Source organism: Ursus maritimus, unplaced genomic scaffold (genome assembly GCF_017311325.1).
Source record: "Ursus maritimus isolate PB19 unplaced genomic scaffold, ASM1731132v1 scaffold_7, whole genome shotgun sequence".
In the NCBI taxonomy this organism is placed as follows: Eukaryota; Metazoa; Chordata; class Mammalia; order Carnivora; family Ursidae; genus Ursus; species Ursus maritimus.
Genome location: NW_024426885.1, coordinates 39,101,787 through 39,122,611, shown reverse-complemented (window position 1 = coordinate 39,122,611; position 20,825 = coordinate 39,101,787). Strand labels below are relative to the sequence as shown.

General features: G+C 35.7%; 1 protein-coding gene across 2 annotated transcripts in view; it reads right to left on the bottom strand.

Moving 5' to 3' along the window:
• Window positions 1-20,825, bottom strand: part of PARG (poly(ADP-ribose) glycohydrolase) — a 122,806-nt gene that overhangs the window by 41,869 nt on the left and 60,112 nt on the right. For both annotated transcript variants that reach the window (XM_008696177.2, XM_040623905.1), the window contains exons 10-12: window positions 14,018-14,097; window positions 10,229-10,289; window positions 5,632-5,707 (exon numbers count right to left, since the gene is read on the bottom strand). In XM_008696177.2, the coding sequence (XP_008694399.2) occupies window positions 5,632-5,707; window positions 10,229-10,289; window positions 14,018-14,097 (217 nt within the window). The remainder of the gene's footprint in view (window positions 1-5,631; window positions 5,708-10,228; window positions 10,290-14,017; window positions 14,098-20,825) is intronic.

Below are 20,825 nucleotides of genomic sequence, written 5' to 3'. Positions count from 1 at the left end.
CTCTTTCCATCTCACTGAAGTTAACATCTTCTCTGCTTATTCCCTTGGATTTAAAACCTTAGAAGGAACCTGGAAAATGGAGCTTTTAGGCAAAAGCCTCAATGTAATTATATAGACTCTTGTTTACAAACCTTGTATGTACTCCAAGGGCCACAAATCAAGGGAAACTTTACCTGGAAAGGTTTCAAGATCTTTTCTAAACCATTCACTATTCAATTTTTACTTATGGATTTCTTATGACTTTAATATAATTATATCTTTTTTATATAATATGGCAATCAAACACTTGTCCTAAAAGAACTGAGAAACTTACTAACTGCCCTTTTTTGGGTAACCTTTTTCTTCTGTGAAAGAATAAAGAGATGGGAAATTTCATCCTAAGTTCAGTGGCAAATCCCAAACTGTGTACACATTACTATTTTTTTTAATATAGCTAAGGAAAAAAATGAAAACAGAAAACCTAGTTTAACAACAAAGATTCATAATTTGGCTATTGTTGATAATGCTGCTATAAACATCAGAGTACATGTTTATGGAAAGAGCCCAAATGTCCATCAACTGATAAATGGATAAAGAAGAGTGGGGTAGGGGCGCCTGGGTGGCGCAGTCGTTAAGCGTCTGCCTTCGGCTCAGGGCGTGATCCTGGCATTCTGGGATCGAGCCCCACATCAGGCTCCTCCGCTAGGAGCCTGCTTCTTCCTCTCCCACTCCCCCTGCTTGTGTTCCCTCTCTCACTGGCTGTCTCTCTTTGTCAAATAAATAAGTGAAATCTTTAAAAAAAAAAAGAAGAAGAAGAAGAGTGGGGTATGTATGTATAAATAAACAAACTGGAATAGTACTCAGCCATAAAAAAAATGAAATCTTGCCATTTGCAATGATGTGGATGGAGAGTATTATGCTAACTGAAATAAGTTAATCAGAAAAAGACCCATACCATATGATTTCGCTCAAGTGGAATTTAAGAAACAAAACAAATGATCATGGGGGGCACAAGAAAGAGGCAAACCAAGAAACTATGGAGAACAAACTGATCGTTACCAAAGGGGTGGTAGGAGGGGGGAATAGGTTAAATAGGTGATGGAGATTAAGGAGTATACTGGTGACGAGCACCAGGTATTGTAATTAAGTGTTGAATCACTAAATTGTACACCTGAAAGTCGTGTTACACTGGTGTTAACAAACTGGAATTTTAATAAAAACTTAAAAAAAACAAAGATTCAACTAAATATTTCCAATTTAGTTAAAAACTATGCATAAGCTTTCTGTGGAGTACTATACTATAATGGGATCCGCAAGCTCCTATTAATAAAGATGAATTACACAATCCTCAAGAGAAAGCAGACGCAGCACTGTTTGTCTTAAATTTACTAAGCACTCCAGTGTGTCCAACACTATGCCAAGCTCTATGGAGCAATACGTAAGAAATGGTTTCCAGCTTTGGCTTAGATTGTTCTATTCGAGGACTTAGATTACACACATACACAACACCTTGTTTACATACACAGCCATACACATGCAAAAAGAATTTAGTAAGACAGGCTTATATACTGTACAAAAAAAACATACTCCTATGTCTTTCCTTTCCTCTTATACTACTACCACACTCACAACACTTCCGACACCAGATGGATGCGTTTCCACACATCGAGAAATTCTGAAACAGCAGCTAGCTGTCCTATGATTCAATTCAGTTTGGACATCATCTATCAGGAGTTCACATCAGATCCCACAGGCTAACGATTCAGTCCCACAAGACTGCCCCACTTCAGACACCAACTGCAAGTCCCAAGTTACCAATTATACTTCTAATTGATCATCTATAAATTGGGGTTCCCATGACCTGCTTCTGTGGTTTGACAGAACAGCTCATAGAATTCAGGATAACACTTACTTATGTTTACTGATTTATTAAAAAGGATATAACAAAGGATACAGATGAATAGACAAATGAAGTGCTACATAGGGCATGGTAAGTGGGAGGCGGCACAGAGCTTCCATGCCCCACTGGGCAAGGCACTTTCCTAGTACTTCCACATGTTTACCAACCAGGAAGCTCTCTGAATCCTGTACTTTGGGGGAGTTTTGTGGAAGCTTCATCACTTAGGCATGATCAATCATTAACTCAGTTTCCAGTCCCTCTCCCTTTCCCACAAGATGGGGGTGGGGTACAAAGTTCCAAACCTCTAATCACGGCTTAATCTTAATCATGGTGACCAGCCCCCATCCTGAAGCTATCCAGCAGCTCACCAAGAGTCACCTCATCAGAACAAAAGACACTCCTATCACCTAGGAAATTCCAAGGGATTTAGGAACTCTATTTCAGGAATCAGGATCAAAGACCAAATATTAGAACAAAAGATGCTCCTAGTGCTCTTATCAGCTAGGATATCACTCAGGTTTTAGGAGTTCTGTACAAAGAACCAGGGGTAGAGACCAGTATATATTTTTTCTATTATTTTACAGATACTTTCAGACTGTTGTCAAATATAAGATTTCTTAAAACTTGTTCGTGTTTTCTAAAGCAATTATAATACTACACAGTAATTTGAAGTCTGTCTTACGAAAGAGTAAAACAAGAATATGAATCTTTTGATATGTAAAAATATATGTAAAAAGACAAATTAATAGAAGGTAAAGTAGTCTTTTTTCATTAGAGATAAACTTAGAAATACTGAAAAATATGACTGGACAAGTTCTTGAAATGAGTTATTACAGAGAACCATATATATTCTATATTCTGGCATACTAAATCAACACTAAAAAAAAGAGTAACTCTTTAGCTTATATAGAAAAATAATTTTGCTTGAACTAGTCCATTAATTAGAATTAGTTGCTTACAACATATAAGGTCATTATGCACTGGGTGATTTATGGCTTAAAATGTTCAACAAAGATCAACTGAATATTGTGCTAGAACCATGTGATACAAAGACGAATACGATGTGAGCCTTGACTTCACAGCATTTGTAATCTAGATGAGATCCCAGCACATAAGCAGAATAAGATGACTATTAAAGAACCTACTAGAAATAATACAATTAACTGAAACTGGAGCAAGGGGACATGGCATTCAAATTAGATTTTGCTGACATTCAGGCAGAGGGAATAGCTGTACAAGGACATGGGAAAAAACAACTGTATGGAGCTATATGAAGACAGTGTTAAGCAGATTCCTGATGCCTGTCTGCAATGTAGAGTATGTGAAGGATTATAGTTGCTGATGAGGTATTCTGCAGTCAAGGAAAGTTTTACTTAATTTTGAAGGTTCTTGGAAAAATTCTAGGAAGAAAAGTTACAATTGGACCTGTGTTTTAGAAAGGTAATTCAGCCTAGAGTTTAAAGAATGAATTGGAAAAGAGTAAAATTAAAACCAGAGAGGCTGGTTAGGTGACTACTGAATAGTTTAGATAAGCACTACTAGGGTCTCAAACAGGTCAGTGGAGAAGAAAGTGAAGGAATGAGAGACCCAGCAAAAAATTAAAATGGACAGCACTTGAAAATCAAGAGACTAGCTAAGCATAACAGTACTGTGAATAAAAATGAGAAACAAACAAGGTTTGAGATCAGCAAAACTTAATTTTTACTGGAACAAGGTACATAACTAAAACAAAAAAGTTCTATCCAATTTATGTACAACTTGGTAATGATAAATGGAATACATTCAATGTACATACTATTATTCATTCTTTGAATAAAAGGCCAACATTTATTACTTGAAAGGTATGCATAGAAATAAATACATTATACTAAACTTGATATGCCTCTCAAGGCAGGGATCTTTTAGAAAAATCAAACTTTCTACTACTTAAAAAAGTTAATAAAAGGCTCTCTATTACAGGTGAGAAACGTGTTCCAGTACACGAAAATAAGCATATGAGGGTTTCTTTATTTTTAGCCATTTTCCAACTCACTTTACTTTAAAGCTACTTGCTCAGATTACTCAGTTTCTGAATTATAACTTGATGAAAAGGGAGAAATGATAACAATCCTTAGAGAGGTTTTGTTGTTGTTACCATTCAGCATAATGTAATTTATATGCTACACAAGGAGCTTTGTAACATTGCAACACAATATTCCCCGATCTCCTGGGGATACATGGCATGGGTAGGGAGAATAATTAATAGAAGTCTTTATGGTATTCTTTTAATCTACTGAGGTTTCACATTTCATCTATAATATATTCCAGAAAAGTGGGAAGAATCTCAACCTTGAATGTTGCTAAGTAATTCCTTGCTGAATTGTATTGTGATGAAAGGTCAGCATTCCTGTGGTGCTAACTAGCAGTAGCTTTGTTTATTTCATGTGTATTAAGACTCCCTCAGTTAAATCCACGACTTTAATGTAGAAAAGAACATCATCAAGATGGAAATGTGGGAAAAAAAGTAACATTCATTTGAAACAAATTTTAAGCATATTTCAAAATTACTGTTTAAGAAAAAGTAATGATTAAATACAAATTTCAAAAAGTTTTAAGTGCCAAACAAATATTAATTCAGTTATCTAAGTATTTCTGTTTATAATCCCAAAAAATTACTGGGAGAGAGTGATTTAAAATAAAATATGGTTTGCCCCTTTGAAGATTTTAATTATAAATGTCTTTTAAAAGGCCATTCTAAAAAAGAATCTCAGTTTCATTAAGCATTGAGAGCATAGATATATCATAACTAGCCAAATGCGAATAAGTCTAGTCATTTTACAGTATACATTGATATTCAAACAAGTTAGTCCATTCTCAGGAAACTGATTTAGCTTCTGACCCAAAGTAAGCACCAAATAAGGATCTAAGAAGAAAAATCAGCAATTTCCAGGATAAGTGAAATGATGCACAGCATCTTTCAAAGAAAACTGAGATTATAATGCTCCTATAAATGGGATATGAACACAAATCACTAACATTTTGTCTCTGATTAGTGATTTAAAAAAAAATCACTGTAAAGCAAAAGAAAAATGTGTTCAGGTTAAGTATTACAACAATTTAAAACTAGATACACAGGGTGTTTTATTTAACCCCCTTTTCCAAAAATATATATTTTTAAAGTAAAGGCAATAACACAGATTAATAACAAAGACTGAGAGATGGGCAAAATAACCTGCTCTGAAACAGGGAAAAGACAGCAAGCACAGTTGGCTCATGTGCCTAAAACTGTTACATATGGGAGAGAGGACTTTCTTATCAATCAGTTTTAGATGTCTGCCTCCTAAGACCTAAACAAGGTTGGTGGCAGAAAAACATTTCAAGCTGGTCATCATTCGGGGCAGAGCAAGAGCCTTTAAAGAAAAAGAACAAAACTGCTTGGTGACGGCTTGTCAAGACCATACTCTGGGAACTTCCTCCACTGTCAATCTACATCAATGTCTGAACTAAGAGGCCTGATGTTGTCCAGATCTTAAGATTTTCTGTCAAAGGCTTTTTAAAGAGGCGCATGTTAAGAAACAGCGTACGCTGGCAAATAACAGTATTACCAAGGCTGTCAAAATGATCTGTTTGGCGTTTTTCTCCATTCTGCTATCATGCTTCTCTGCATTAAATCAGTTTAGGAGATAAATAAACAGGTTTTCATATTTCCTTTGCTGTCAGAAGCTTGACAAGAGTAAGTCCCAAACACATGCACACTTTTATGATTCACATACCTGTAGCATGCCTTGACCATTTCCTTCTATGGTACCTTCATAAGTGACATGTAATCGAGTCAGGGGTTTTTCACATCTACAATTTAAAAAGATCATCCTTTACTTTTAAAGACAAGTATTTCACTATAGAAAAATGTGAAAATACACGTAACTAGAGAAGAAATATTGAAACCATTCCAAATCTTAAAAACCAGAAACAGATGCCTGATTAACATTTTTGATATAGATTCTCCCAACTTTTTCTTATTCAAATATTAAATATACATATTTAAATTAAAATGGGATAACATGCTGTTTTGAAACCCATTTTTCTCCTATAAAATATCAGTTTCTCTTTTTTAAGAGTTGAAAAACTTCTCAAAATGTAAAAAATATTAAGATCCATACAATTTTATTACTTATGCTAGAGTTGGCAATCTAAAGAAAAATACAGAAAAATTTGGCAATAAATTTTATATGATGTTGAGATGGGGCCTATTTTCACTAGTTTGATAAATGTGAGTGTGTGTGGTGGGGTGTCTTGATGAAAATACAGGCCACAGAAATCTGATCTATGGTATTTTTGTATTAATAAAATTGATGGATGAATCCAGTACCTGTAAGTCATAATTATTTTCTTTCCCTTTCATAGACTACGGTCACTAACATGCTACTCCAAAATGTGGCACCATGGGATATCAAACATTTTAAGCTGAATTAAGTTCGAGAAAATGGCAGAAGCAGGAGGGTCACTATGACCTCCTCCCCTCCTCAGAGTTCTTCCTATGTGTAATAAAACCCTCATGTGCAAGGTGCCCACCCTGTATTTGGAGGAAAGGAACATCCTTATCTGAAGAAAAAAGGATGCCAAGAATTCTTACAAATAGGCCTTGCTAAGTTTTCCCCAGATAACTACAATTACCTCATACTTCTTAATCTGTCAAATTCCTCAGAAATGTCCACTCTTCATTGAACCTAGCATAAAAGTATGTGGGTCTGTTTCTTTGGGCCTTCATTTCCTTAAGAAGGTTCCTGTGACACGTAAAGCTTCCATTAAATAAATTTGTGTGCCCTTGTTCTGTTAACCTTTGTCTTTTTAATTTTCAGACCCAGCCTGGAACCCTAACTGGGTCAAGAAAAAACTTCTTCCTCCCTTACAGTGTTTACCTGGCTAACATTAAAAAACCAATGCCATTTTACTAATAGTATTTGATGATGACATTTTTCAGTCACAGATTTTCCCCAATTACTTAATAAAAAAATATAAATTATAATAGAATATAACAGATGAGATCCAAATCCCTAACTTACATAAGGTTGGCGTTCATTTTGGGGGGGGGGGATTATGTATTTTTTAAAACAATTATGTATTTTTTAAAACAATTTAACTGCGGAAGCAGGATTTACTTTCTTCCTGATTTCAGTGAGTCTAAATACATTGCTGGGGAAGTTCCAGTACAACAGACTGACAGCCTTAAACAAAAAGCAATTCAGTACAGGTTCTAAGAGCTCCTTTACATTAATGCATATAATCCTCACAACCACGCTATTACTATCTCGTTTTACAGATGGGAAAACAATGCACAGAAAACACTTAAAAGGCTTGTAAGCAACAAACCAACAAGGATATGAAGCCAGGTAGCCTAACAATGGTCCAAACTCTTAACCAGTATGCTATACCTTTAGAAAAATTACTTCTAAATCTCTTCTAGAAAGTAGTGACACAAGTTTGATCTTTTTTTAACTTCTTTTTTTGTTTATTTGTTTTTTGATCCTACTTTCCTAGCCATTTTATGCTATGGGAGACCACCCATGTGGATAGTACCGAAAAGACAAAGAAGCATGATCCTAGTTTGTCAGTCAGGACTTCAAAACAGAAATCTCATCTGTCATCAACTATTCTTCATAACTGAAGCTGTCCATGTATAGTACAATTCTCAATAAAATTATGAAATTGCTAGACACTTCTTAAAAAGTATCCTCCAACTTCCTGATTGGCCCCAGCAAATCTTTCATACCAGTCACAATCAAAGACACAGACGATTGTGACCCTCTGTGATTAACTAAGCCCAGCTAAGGTATGGGTTAACTATAACATGGCAGAAACTTGGAAATCAAAACCCTCTAACTTCCTGGCATCCATTCAACCCCTTACTCTTGGGAACACCAACAATCCTCCTCTCTTCCTTATCCTCCCTCTTTAAATGAATACATGTTTCTGGTTCTGTGGAGTCTGGGAGATTGATTACATTCTCCAACTTACAAAGCAGCTAAAACAAAAAGACATCAATGAGACAAAAAAAGTTAGAAAAGTTATCAAGTTAAATTGTGCCTATGAAAGTTAAGGGGAATATCTTGATCTTACTTAGGGGCAAAGTTATCTCACTGACACAGCAGCCTTGCTAATGTTGGCAATTTTGACCTATCCCTTCTCTCCCGGATGGTAACATACAAATGGATGTCCTTTCACATTAGTGCCAAATTAATGTCAGATGCAGAGTAGATATCTGCAGCTGAATTAAAAACAAACCCTCTGGGGCACCTGGGTGGCACAGCGGTTGGGCGTCTGCCTTCGGCTCAGGGCATGATTCCAGCGTTATGGGATCGAGCCCCACATCAGGCTCCTCTGCTATGAGCCTGCTTCTTCCTCTCCCACTCCCCCTGCTTGTGTTCCCTCTCTTGCTGGCTGTCTCTATCTCTGTTGAATAAATAAATAAAATCTTAAAAAAAAAAAAAAACCCTCTGCATGATCTATAAAATCTACACCAAAGTGAGATAAACAAAACATCTGAATTCCTATAAGATACTAATAGAAAAGCTAAGAAAACCAATCTGTACTCTGGTCTGGGCAGGTAAGAGCAGACTGTTACTTTTAGTTGTAGATACCATATTTTAAGAGGGACCAATGGCCTGGAGTATATCAAGAACAAAAAAAAAGGGTTTAGAATCCATATTATATGCAAAACAGAAGAAATGAGTAAATTTAGTACACACCTGTGTGCACTGCTAGAGGTGGGGGTGGGTCAAGTAAGCATGATGATACATGAAGAAGAATGAATGTTAAAGAAAATTAGATAATTTATGGTACCTCCAGAAGGAAGAAACAGGAATGGAAGGGACAGGGAGATTCTTTGGAAGACAGAGTTTCTTACTGAATGAAAGTATTAGATCACAACACAAAGCCAACAACGGGATACACTGAGGTGAAACAGTGCATTTCCCATCATTGAAGCTGTCTGTTATCTGTCACAGATATTATAGAGTTGATTGATATTTTTAGTAGACAACTGGGCCAGATGATTTCCTGTGGTCCCTTTCATCTCTGATATGCCAAGACTCCAAAATGCTACACATGTTCTCTTCCTTCCTAGCTCAATTTTGTTTTTGTTTTTATCTTCCACTTGTTTAATCTTTTACCCACTTCCCTCTACTAATAATCATCTCAGCCATGCAGTCAGCTTCCTAAAGTAAGTTTGTTTTTCTTTCACCTCACAAATAAACATCTTTGATGGATAAGAAACACCACAGGAAAGCCACTTAAGTAGATGTACTTCCTCAAGTTAACTCCCTTAAAAGTGAGTCCCTTTCATCACTAATTCCAAAGGAAACAATTACAGACTATGATAAAAATTATGAGAAAGTGAAAATGACAGTTAACACAAAGGCATACGCAAAATACACATTTTAGTATGTTTAATCATGTCCTCCTGTGTGATGACAAAGTTGATGTACTCTTCTTTTAGTGCTTTGGGGATCTGCTCTAGATTAGGAAGTGTATTAACTAGTTCAGGGCACAAAGGAACTTACCAATCTGAATAAACTCAGATTGGTTATTATCCCTCTCAGTTATCTGCAGATAAATAATAAGAAAACCCCCCCCAGTAAATTAGCAATTTCCACAAAATCTGCTAATAGTACATGTGAACAGCCAAACTTCAAAATTCTTATCATTCAGACAAATTCTAGGTAACCACTATCTACATTTTATTTTAAGAAAGAAATTTCCTCCCATCTTGTCTTCCAGAATGAAAAGCCATAAAATACAAATATAGTAACCAAAATTTGGTTTGGTTACCCAATCAATGAATATTAAATATTGGTGTTCCTAGGGATGGCTGGGTGGCTCAGTCAGTTAGGCATCTGCCTTCTGCTCAGGTCATGATCCTGGAGTCCCTGGATGTAGCCCCACATTGGGCTCCCTGCTCAGCGGGGAGTCTGCTTCCCCCTCTCCCTCTGCCTGCTGCTCCCCCTCTGCTTGTGCTTGCTCTCTTTCTCTCACACTCTTTCTCTCAAATCAATAAATAAAATCTTAAAAAAAATAAATACTGGTGTTCTAGTTAATATTAGTGTCTTCACACAAAACTCCTAAATAGACTTTGCTTCAGAAGAAAAAAACTAAGGCAAAGAGTAGAGATCAAAGGCTTACAGACTTTGATTCAGACAACATGACCTTTCCAATAATGAGAGCTATCAATGGATCATTTATAGGAAACTCCCTAGCACTAGGGCAATTAAGAGGTTGGGAAACCATCTTTCCAGGAGTTGCACAATAGAATCCTATCACGGTAAAAGAGCCCTTCTAATTCTAAGATTCCCAGATTATTTTTATTATTATTACCTTTCCCACTCTGGAAAATCTTCAAGACTCTGTCTTGTAAATGTCACCAAGCCAGTAGGTTCTACAAAAGCAATAAAAGAAAAACACACCCAAAAGAAGTTTTGATTTTGGAAAGATTATATACATTCAGTAAAATAATAGATCTAACAATGGTTATAAAACTAATTGGAAAAATACCAAGCTTAGTGTTAGAATACAACAGAAGACTGATTTAAAATAATATTACCCTTACAGTAGGAACTCTTTCTATAAAATAGTAAGCTACTAAAACACAAAACTATACAAACAGCACAGTGGTACTCACTGGTAAAGTTTTCTAAACTGAATAATTTGTAAAAAATCATTGAATAAAAAGGTGCATTAATGAGTGTAGCTTTTACAATAAAGACGAAACTGAATTTTAATTTGTCAACTCCTCAAAGAAAGGCCTTAATCTTACATCTAAAGACTGGTGAGTATATACACATCTATGCATTTTATAAGAAAATAAAATATCTATGATTAAAAAAGAAAACTGTTGGCATGCCCTTTGGAGTTGACAAAGCTAAATCCAGGGCTTAGATGACATGCAATGGCTCTACTTACAAGGTACCTTAGCTGGAAGGAGAAATTACTGTGTTCTAAGAGGTTAGAGAAGAAAGATGACATAGTTTTTAAGGAGGAATAGATATGAGGGGATCAAATCGCAGTACATTTTAGAGGAATGTGATCCTTTTTTGTTAGGTTTACTTTTTCTTTTCTAACTAGTGGCAAAAGCAACAAATAAATCAGTAGGCCAAAAGTAATTTGTTTGATTCAAATCAAAGAACAAACTAAAAAGGCCAGGCCACTTCTATTTTCTTCTGTTAAAAAAAAAAAAAAAGCAAGCAAGAAAGAGAAAAGCTCTTAAGCAAAGAGAGATATGACAGGAACTATTAGTGATAATGGTGGTAGAGTCCCAGTGAAAGCCTGACAATCATTTCATTCCTCTGGATGATTCCACATTTCTCTGCTCTCAGTCACAAACAGTAACAACTCAAAAATCATATAGAATAGTCACAGTAGAACATGAATGGGTGACTTGTTAATATGGGTTATAAAATATTCTTAAGATTTCCTTAAGAAATTTCTCTAAGGCAAATGGATAACATATGTAAAACTCATAAGAGATCAAACAATTCAAAACACCAGAGAAGCAATTCTATTAATAAGAAATTAATGTCAGTATCATCATTCAGCAACTTAGCAGGTAAGAATATTAAATGTCCTACATATATTCTAGGAGATCCCAAGAGAAATTCATAGATGTGTATCACTAGCAAAGCCAGAAAAAAGGCAGAACATGGCTCTTTAGATATAATTAAAACAAAAATATTTAGCATTCTTATTGCTTTTCTTCCATAAAAAGCTAACTTTTATGCTAGAATAGGTTATTTTGGTTAATCAGGTATTTCCCTTAATAAAATCACAATATACACTGCATATGAATCGTCAATCTTTAAATACTCCATCCATAAGATACTTTATCTAAAACTATACTGAAAATAATTCAGAAAGCCCTTGAAAATCTTTCAACCTCGAGATCCTCATTAAAAATATAAAATACATTTGACAACACTGAAAAATTGGTCTTGATGCAATTACATTTTATCAATTCTAAAAGGCACATTAACTTCTGAAACTGGGATACATCTTTCATATTGGAAGGTATCTAGCTATTGCCACTGGTCTAGATTAAGGTCAAATTTTTCCAGAGAAAATGTGCATCTGCTTCTGCAGTCATCTGGGAGCACCACCAACCTGAGATCAGTGTGAATTAAATCCACTGTGCAGGCTTTTGTGGATCACACTGATAATGTGACTTCGGACTCCAAACTTGAGGCTTGTGGTTCAAATTCTCAGGGCAGAATTTTTGTTTCTTCTCTAGCCGGTGTCATGGTTGACACTTGCAGTTTCTTTATTGTCCCTTTTTTACACAGGTTAATTTCTCATCTATCCGTAGACCAAAGATACAGAGTTTGGTGTATCAGCTTTGTAAAAGAGGTCTCCTATGACTCCCCATCCTGAGTGTTTTTTCCTTCTTAGTGGTACATAACATGACACTTTTTACCACCTACAATGTCCTACATTTGATGAACTATTGTTTAAATAGGTTTCTGTGGTCTCTGTTAAGTAGACTTCAGACCTTCTATATAAATTGATCATTAACTTGCAAACCTCTTTTATTCCACTGAATATTTCCCCTAAAGCCTGTAGCTTCACATCCTAAAAACTTATAACATGTGTCACTATAATTTTACAAAAAACTAAATTACCATGTACAGTGAAAAAGCCAGAAAATAAAATGTCCAGTTATAATTTATCCTTTTCAGCCTAATTCCTAATACTTATGATGGTCTATAAATTTCTAGTTGAAAAAACAAAATATTAGCATTTTTCCCTCAAAGCAAATAAAATCCTAAAACTTAGGCAAGTTAGCTTTTAGAGAAGACATACATGATTCGACTCCACGGACAGAAAAGTAAACTCTGAATTACTTAGGTATAATAATGGAATTCATTCTATGTAGCAAAGCAAATTTAGAATAGCAAAAAATGTATTCATCTTTCCAACAAATTGCTAAATTCTAATTTGGCTTTATGTCTCATAAACCCAAAAGAGCCTTCATTTCCTTTATTATTTCATTCAGTATAGAGAACAAAACTAAAAATAAATAAGCTAAGAAATAAATAATCCTCTATCAAAGAAGCATGATTTTCCTCTTAAATATCAACATTCTGATAATTGATTCCTTTCCAAAACTCTAAACAATGTTCAATAGCAATTCCTTCAAAAAGAAAAATAAATACCAAGTATACTATAATGTGAAATTACATACTAAAGGAAGAATATGAGAAAATTGACCTTAAAATGAGTCAATGATGTGCTTTAAGACAATCTGACAACCTGAATGACCAGAACTGAAAAGAACTCATTTCACTTGACCAGAGCTGACCTGCTCTACTCAGCAAAACCAAATTTTTAAGATGTTCTGGTCTCCCTTATAATTGACTTGTAGAAAAGGCCATCCATTGGTAACAGCTAACATTTATTATCACGTAACTTCTCATTTCTTATCTACAACTATCCTATGAAGTAACTGATCATTATTCTTTTATTTTACTGATGAGGAAACTGAGGCTTAGCAGTGTCAAGAAACTTGTCTGTGGTCACCCAGCTCCTAGGGTAAGAGTAGCACCAATCTATTATTAGCTAGTAACTTCCAGCACTGGTTAGACATTTACCACCACTGCCTCAGGTGTTATGATTAGTCTCTGGGAAAACAAGATGGTAAAGGTCCAACAGAAAAAGACAAACATATAAACACTAAGTACAACACTGTTTTGTAAGAACTCTACAAAGTGTGTAAAGGGGCCACAAAAGAGAGGGATGAGTAGGAAGGCCAACAAATCCAGCTGTCCTCTGCAAATAAACTAATTGTTAACAATCAATGCTTCTTTAAATAAAGAACACCCAAAATGTATTTCCTGGTCAATGTACTTTCTTTTCAAAGTACTAATTTACTGTTTTTCATTCATGAAAACCTATTAAAGTATGTTCTGCTGGTCTAATTTCAGAGTATATAAAACTCACACGTATTCATAGCACACATCCAATGTATATAACATGCATAAAATCTAGATTATAATACTGAATTATTTGGTTTGGGCAGGAAGGTGTACTTTGAACACAAAATGTTTCTGATCTGCCACTTGATCTGAACCGTCCACATCAGTGATAAAAATTATATTAAAAATGAAAGGAATTTACTTTTCTCTGTGACTCTTCTAAAGTAGCAGAAGAGTGTTTTAAGCTTCTCTGGTTTCCTTGATGAACGTCCTTCAAACAGCCTGAAAAAGACCAAAAATAAAGAAAATAAAAAAGGGTGATTTAAAATGCCTTAATGACTCACAAACAATTAAATATATTGCTACCAAGTAAAGGAAGCCAATTCTATAATGACAGAGAAGTGGAAAACCAGATTCAAATGGCATCTGGAGAGGCGAAAACCAACTAGAACCAGCCTTCTTAAAAGTTGTTCGAGTCAGATGGCACTCTCTAACAACCACGTTTCTCCCATCTATCTTCCTCCAGGGAGAAGGCACCATCTGGCCCCCCGAAGTCAATTAGGCCAGTGAGTTAATGCTCAATCATTTTCCCAATGGCAAATACTAATCATTCATAATATTACTAGGTAGTTAAATGACTGAACAAAAATGGTACCTGAAAAAAAAAAATCCACACGATATGTTGGGGGAGGGAGGGCAGTGGGTAGTTATGACAATGACAAGCAGGTATGACAAGGTATTTGGGGACTGACCAATCTTTGGTAATTAAACAGATATACCCTTTGCACAGTAACCAAAACAATGCCTACTCATCTAGCTTCCAGCAACCTGGACTTGCACTACCTAATTTAGTCTTCTTCGGAATGACGTGGCATTGTTAATGGAAACACATAATGCAATTTATCCTGAGGAAAGAAAAGCAGGGCTTTGGAAGCATATGACCTGAATAAGGAGTTCACTAAAGGATTTCAAACACAAAAGCATGCTTTGGGCATAAAATCTAGCTTTCCAAAGGCATTTAAAAATTATAAAGAAATTCTGCAGCTATAAATGATGACGTATTATTTATCTGCCTCTAGTCATATACTCTGGCTTTACAACCAGAAACCCTTCAAGTTAAAAGTTCACTCTAATAAGTGCCAAAATGGGTAAAATTTTTCATGATTAGAAAAGCAAGCTTATGTAACTATGCAGAGAGGGAAAAGTTAATTTCATGAGAAAATCCTATTGAGTAACTGAAATGAATTAGGAAAAGGGAAGGAAATGTAGATTTCAAATGATCCTGTTTTCACTGATATGAAATTCTGTATTCAGGGTCAATTTCTGAGAAAACAATTTATGTGAATACTCATTTCCTGAAAAGAATATTGATGTCAGAAAAATATTTTAACCAAATTTAAAATTGAACTGATTTAAAAAATAAATAAATAAAATAAAATTGAACTGATTTTTTTAAAAACAGTTTAAGAGTGCCTGTATAGGGGCGCCTGGGTGGCTTGGTTGGTTAAATGTTCGACTCTTGATTTCAGCTCAGGTCATGACCTCAGGGTTGTAACATCAACCCCTGAGCTGGGCATGGAGTCTGCTTAAGATTCTCTCTCTCCCTCTGCACCCCCCACCTCTCTCTTGCTTAAAATAAGAGTCCCTGTATAATTTTTACTCATCTAAAAGAACTTACTTTTCTAAAATGTTTATTACAAATACTTTTAAAATCCAGCTGCCTGCTGAAATAAAGGATCTTTGAGAGCACAGGTTTCAGGTTGGTTTCTTCTGCAATATGTTAACCAGGATAGAGTTCATTAAATCAAAATGAAGAAGCCACGTGGCAGTTTAATTAAACATCCAGTATCAAATAAACGTGATTTACTAAATGAATATCTTGGGAACCATTGCAAAATCCCTTTCTAGGTTTACTACTTAGTAGAGGGAAATAGTATGAATCATAAAGGCAGCCATCACCTTTTCTTAGAGATGAACCGATGTACTACATAATTCAATTAAAGTTCCTCTTCCACAGAAGTGTTGTGTAGTAAGGGAAAAAATGGTTGTTATCCTTAAGAAATAATTCCCCCAAACATAAAAAGTGTCCCTAGCTTCTATTTGTGGTCAGTTGTTTGTAAAATCACATTGAAGTTCACATATTTCATAACCACCATGACAAATTAGTAAGCCTAAGAGCCTCTTGGGACTATAGATTTATTACCCTAGCAATATTGACTTTCCTGGAAGATTATATGGCAGTTATTATCACCTACTACAAATGAGCACCCATTGTTTATCTTGTAGGTCCTTATTGGTACAAAGTCAAGCAGAATCTCAATGTATTGTTTATTTGTTGCTCCAGACCTAATTTCAAATCATTATGTAACCAAATATGCTTTCCCATCTTCCTGATGGAGCAGTAAGTGCCATGTGAGGTGGTAGGAATAAGAGACAAGAAGGAGGCAGAAAGTCAGGGAAGATGAAGCAGGTTTAAAACCTTGCATAAAGTCTAAAATTCCACAACAGTGAAGTCTGAAAGTACTATGCATAGCCACCCAAATAAAATGAATTATCTTGGTATGAAAGCAAATGAAAATAACATAAAAACACAGGCAAACAACATGAGTGAAAATCACAAGAGTGATGTAATATATCTGAGAGACAGCACCTAGGGGGAGGAAGAAGACAAAGAGACTAAGACACAAGCTCAAGAAAGGAGGGAGACAAAAAGATGAGGCCGGAAAGGCAGAGAGGAAGAGACTAACAGAGATGGGGCTGGAGACAGAGGGAAAGAAGAGAGACAGAAATGCACACAGAGACAGAGGCACCCAGAGAAAGAGAGACTCAAAGAGAATGAGATCTTCTTATAATAATCAAGCACCATCAGATATTTTAACTTCTCAACAAATTTTTTTTTTTAATTTAGGTTTTCAAGTCCTGGGTGTGTATATTTGAAGGCCTATTTTGAGTCAGCAGGTATGCATATGACCGTGCACATAAACAGACCACAATAACCCCTTGGCATGTAGGAAGGACATTCAGGCATTTAACTGAATATTAGAGAGTATGTAAAAAAGCAAACAGAAAAAGCCAGTCAGGCAACCTCACTTTTGTTGAGGTAAGAAGTTATTTTGTTGAGAAAATAAAAACAAAACTTTTTATTTTCAAGGAAATAAGTCAATCAAGGGTCAGATACTTATTAACTGGTGTTTTTCTTTCCATACGTATAAAGAAAACCATAGTTTAATAAAATCTTTCCCTGAATAGAATATTGATAACATTACTGGAATTGAATTCTAGGCACACACACACACCCTCATGTGATTTCAAAGTTAAGGATTTAATCCCATTAGTACACAGTAAATCAAACTCAAAGCACTATAACCTCCACTTTAAAATGGATGCAAATGATAATCTGGAACCTAGCCACAAAGTCATTCTTGGCTTTTCTGTGAAGCAATCTGCCATATGGCCCCAACAGCACTTTCAATCCAGGGAAGAGGCAGATGTAAAAGCCTCCTGGGCTGACCACTGCTGCAACCCACAATTAATCTCTGACCATCAGTTTCTAAGCAATCTCAGAAGCATCAATGCTAATCACATTGGAAGCCTTTATATGAATGTTTAGGCCCTGAAAGGCAAGCAGGGGAAAAGGTCAGGGGTATTTAACATAACTAAGAAGAGCTGGAAGAACACAACAATAAATAAAAACAGGGAGACTTATTCAATTTATTGACGTCAGCCTCCCACCACATACTCTTAACCATTTTTCTTATTCAATCAACTAGCTAGCCATAGCCCTTTTGAGGCTAACTACACTCACACACATACAACTCCTAACTGCCAGAAACTATAATCATAAATAGCAACTAGGCAAAAAAGAAAACACCACCACAACAAAACGCTCCATAATCAGCTTACCAAATGGCTCATCAGATCAGGTACTTGATCTTTCATAAGTCACATGAAAAAGGGGACCTTTTGGTTGTTTTCCATTTCTGGAGCACGCTCAGAGCATTTTGCTCAAGAGGAAGTCAGACATAATGAAAGAGCACAGTGTCCAAGTCCCAGTTCTGCTGACAAGTCATTTACTTTCACTAAACCTATTAGTACAGAAACTTCCCTACCTAGAAACTACCACAGATAGAATCAAAGTAAGCTGTCAACAGACAACATCAATGATCATGTATAGTCAACATTCCTGTTTTTTTGCTAGTTTAGGCTTATTAAACACAGACTATCTCAGCGCAGCCAAGTGCTGACATCCTGGCTGCTAGGATTCCCTAAAACAATTGTGGAGACTACCACATGGTTTACCTGCTCTTAATTAATTTTCAACATTCTGGTGACCAAAAGAATATCCATCAACCAGAAGACAGGAATATACCTGTACTCACATCTTCAATATATTAAACTCTCATTTGGTGAAAATGCCATTGGGATACTATGAGTTTAAATCCCTCATGGTCACTCTGGACTGATGAACGACTGATTTATTTTACAGATCAAGAATTCTTTCTAAGGATAGTTCTAGTTTCTATTAGCTATGACGTAAGAAGTGTTAATCTAATTAACATGAATAATTATTCAAAGGGAGGCCGGATAGCAGAATGGTTAAGGGACACAGCTTCTAGAGGCCAACTTTATCCTGAGTTTGAATCCCAATTATACCAGCTAATTAGTGAAGTAACCTACCCTGTCTAAGCCCTCCATCTCCTCATCTGAAAAATGAAAAAAACAATAACTTAGAAATTTGATATATTAGGTAAAAAAATAACAGCATGGTGATTGATACAGCAAGTACTTAATAAATATTAGGTACTGTTATTAAGAATTATTCTCATGCAAAAAAAAATTCTCATGCCCAGCAAAGAAATCAACATTTACATAAAATGCTTTTATTGTTCAAATCCATATTCCCTTCATTAAGAAAAATAGCTCGGCCTCTTTTTCCGTCAAACCTAACATGCTAACACTTATGAGCCAACCAGCTCAGACTTCAGGATAAATAACCAGCTCAGACTTCAGGATAAATGACCGTGCACAACAAAAAAGATAAACGTGCCTTTGCCTAGAAGTTCCAGCATTCTCCTGTCAGAAGTTTAGCAGAAAAACAATGATGCTTTAAAATTAACACATGTGGGGTGCCTGGGTGGCTCAGTTGGTAAAGCGGCTGCCTTTGGCTCACGTCATGATCCCAGGGTCCTGGGACTGAGTCCTGCTTCTCCCTCTCCCTCTTCTGTTCCCCCTGCTTGTGCTCTCTCTCGCTTGCCCACTCATTCTATCCCAAATAATAAAATCTTAAAAATAAAATAAAATAAATAAAATTAACACATCTTAAAATTGATATAAATCCTGGTAATTGTGGCAGGAAATGGGAAGTCACAAAAGCCAAGGCTTCCAAAGACTTTTTGACTTCTACCTGTCAGCCATTCCAAACCTGAGGTCTATTTTACTATTGAGAAAAGAATGCTGTCAGTGTATCAGAGGCGCAGCCCTTACAGGACCCTGTGGACTTTTTTCTCTTACATGCTGGAAGGGCAGTGACAGGGAAGGGGAGGTTATGATACTGCGTCTATAGTTAGGAAGGAAGAAGCTAGCTGTTTAAGAAAGGCTCAAAAAATCTGTGGGATTCCAACCTCAAAATCAAATTACAAAAATCATTCACTCTTTTTATTAACTTTGTCTTCTCCATTTCTGATGATTGGTAACTATTCTTCTTCTGATCATAAAAGTAATATATGCTTACTAAAAACAATTTCAAAAATATAGAAAAGGATGAAATACAAGCATTAAATGTGTTTATCTCACTACCCAATGGTAATCATAATTTTATTCACTTTCTTGTCAGTCCATGCTCATACATGTACTGATGTGAACATAAAGATACAACAGATACAGATATTTTAACATAATTGAGATCATATTCTACATATAACTTTTTATTCCCTGTTAAAGGCTACAATTGCTAATTCTTTTTTTTTTTTTTTTTTAAGATTTTATTTGTTTGAGAGACAGAGAAAAGGGGGAGGAGCAGAGGGAGAGGGATAAGCAGACACTATGCTAAGCGTGGAGTCAGGTACAGGGCTTGATCCCAGGACCCTGAGATCACAATCTGAGCCGAACTCAAGAGTCAGATGCTCAAGCTGAACCAACTGAGCCACCCAGGCACCCCTACAATTGCTAATTCTAATCACGCTTAATCTTCTGCTCCCTTTCTGTGCTTTTTCTTGTTTTAACTAATGAGAAACGCATATTTGTAGTTCTCCACAGAGAGCTTTAAGCTTTTCTGAGAAAAGGGCTGTAAACATTTAACCAAGATATCAGACTAATGTGATTTGTGAAGAGTTTAAATACTGAATTCTTTTTTTTTTTTCTTTAAGTAAACCCTACACCCAACATGGGGCTGAAACTCACCATCCCAAAATCAAGAGTAGCATGCTCTACCAACTGAGACAGCCAGGCACCCCTAAATACTGAATTCTTCATGGGTGAAACTTAACATCTGCAATTTGCTTTAAAATTAAAAAAAAAAAAAAAGTGGGGTTGCATAGGTGAAAACAGAGCAAAATAAAAATTCTGGTAAGTACTGAAGTTGAACAAACACAGGTTCATAATACTCTTTTCTTTATTTTTTAGTATGTTTGAAAATATCCCTAAAGTTTTAAAAATAACTTTTTTGGAAAAGAGGCTCTCTGATACAACCTTAACTTAGTAAGAGAATGCATAGTTCTTATCTAAAAAATAAATTAAAGAGGTCTATAATTAAGTCAAAGGATCAATCTGAGAAAGCTTGTAACTAAGACATGAAAGGTTTATCTGAGGAATCATCAAGATACATGCACTAGCTGACTACTCATCCCACGGAAACACACTGAAAGTGGCCATGGAAACACTAATTCTAAAGCATTATTAATTAGAGCTACTGCTTACCAAAACCCAAAACCAGAAAAACACAGAACCACTGGGACTGTCTTAAGAATTCTGGATAGAAATTTTAAAATTTACAGTATCCCTGGTGATCCTAG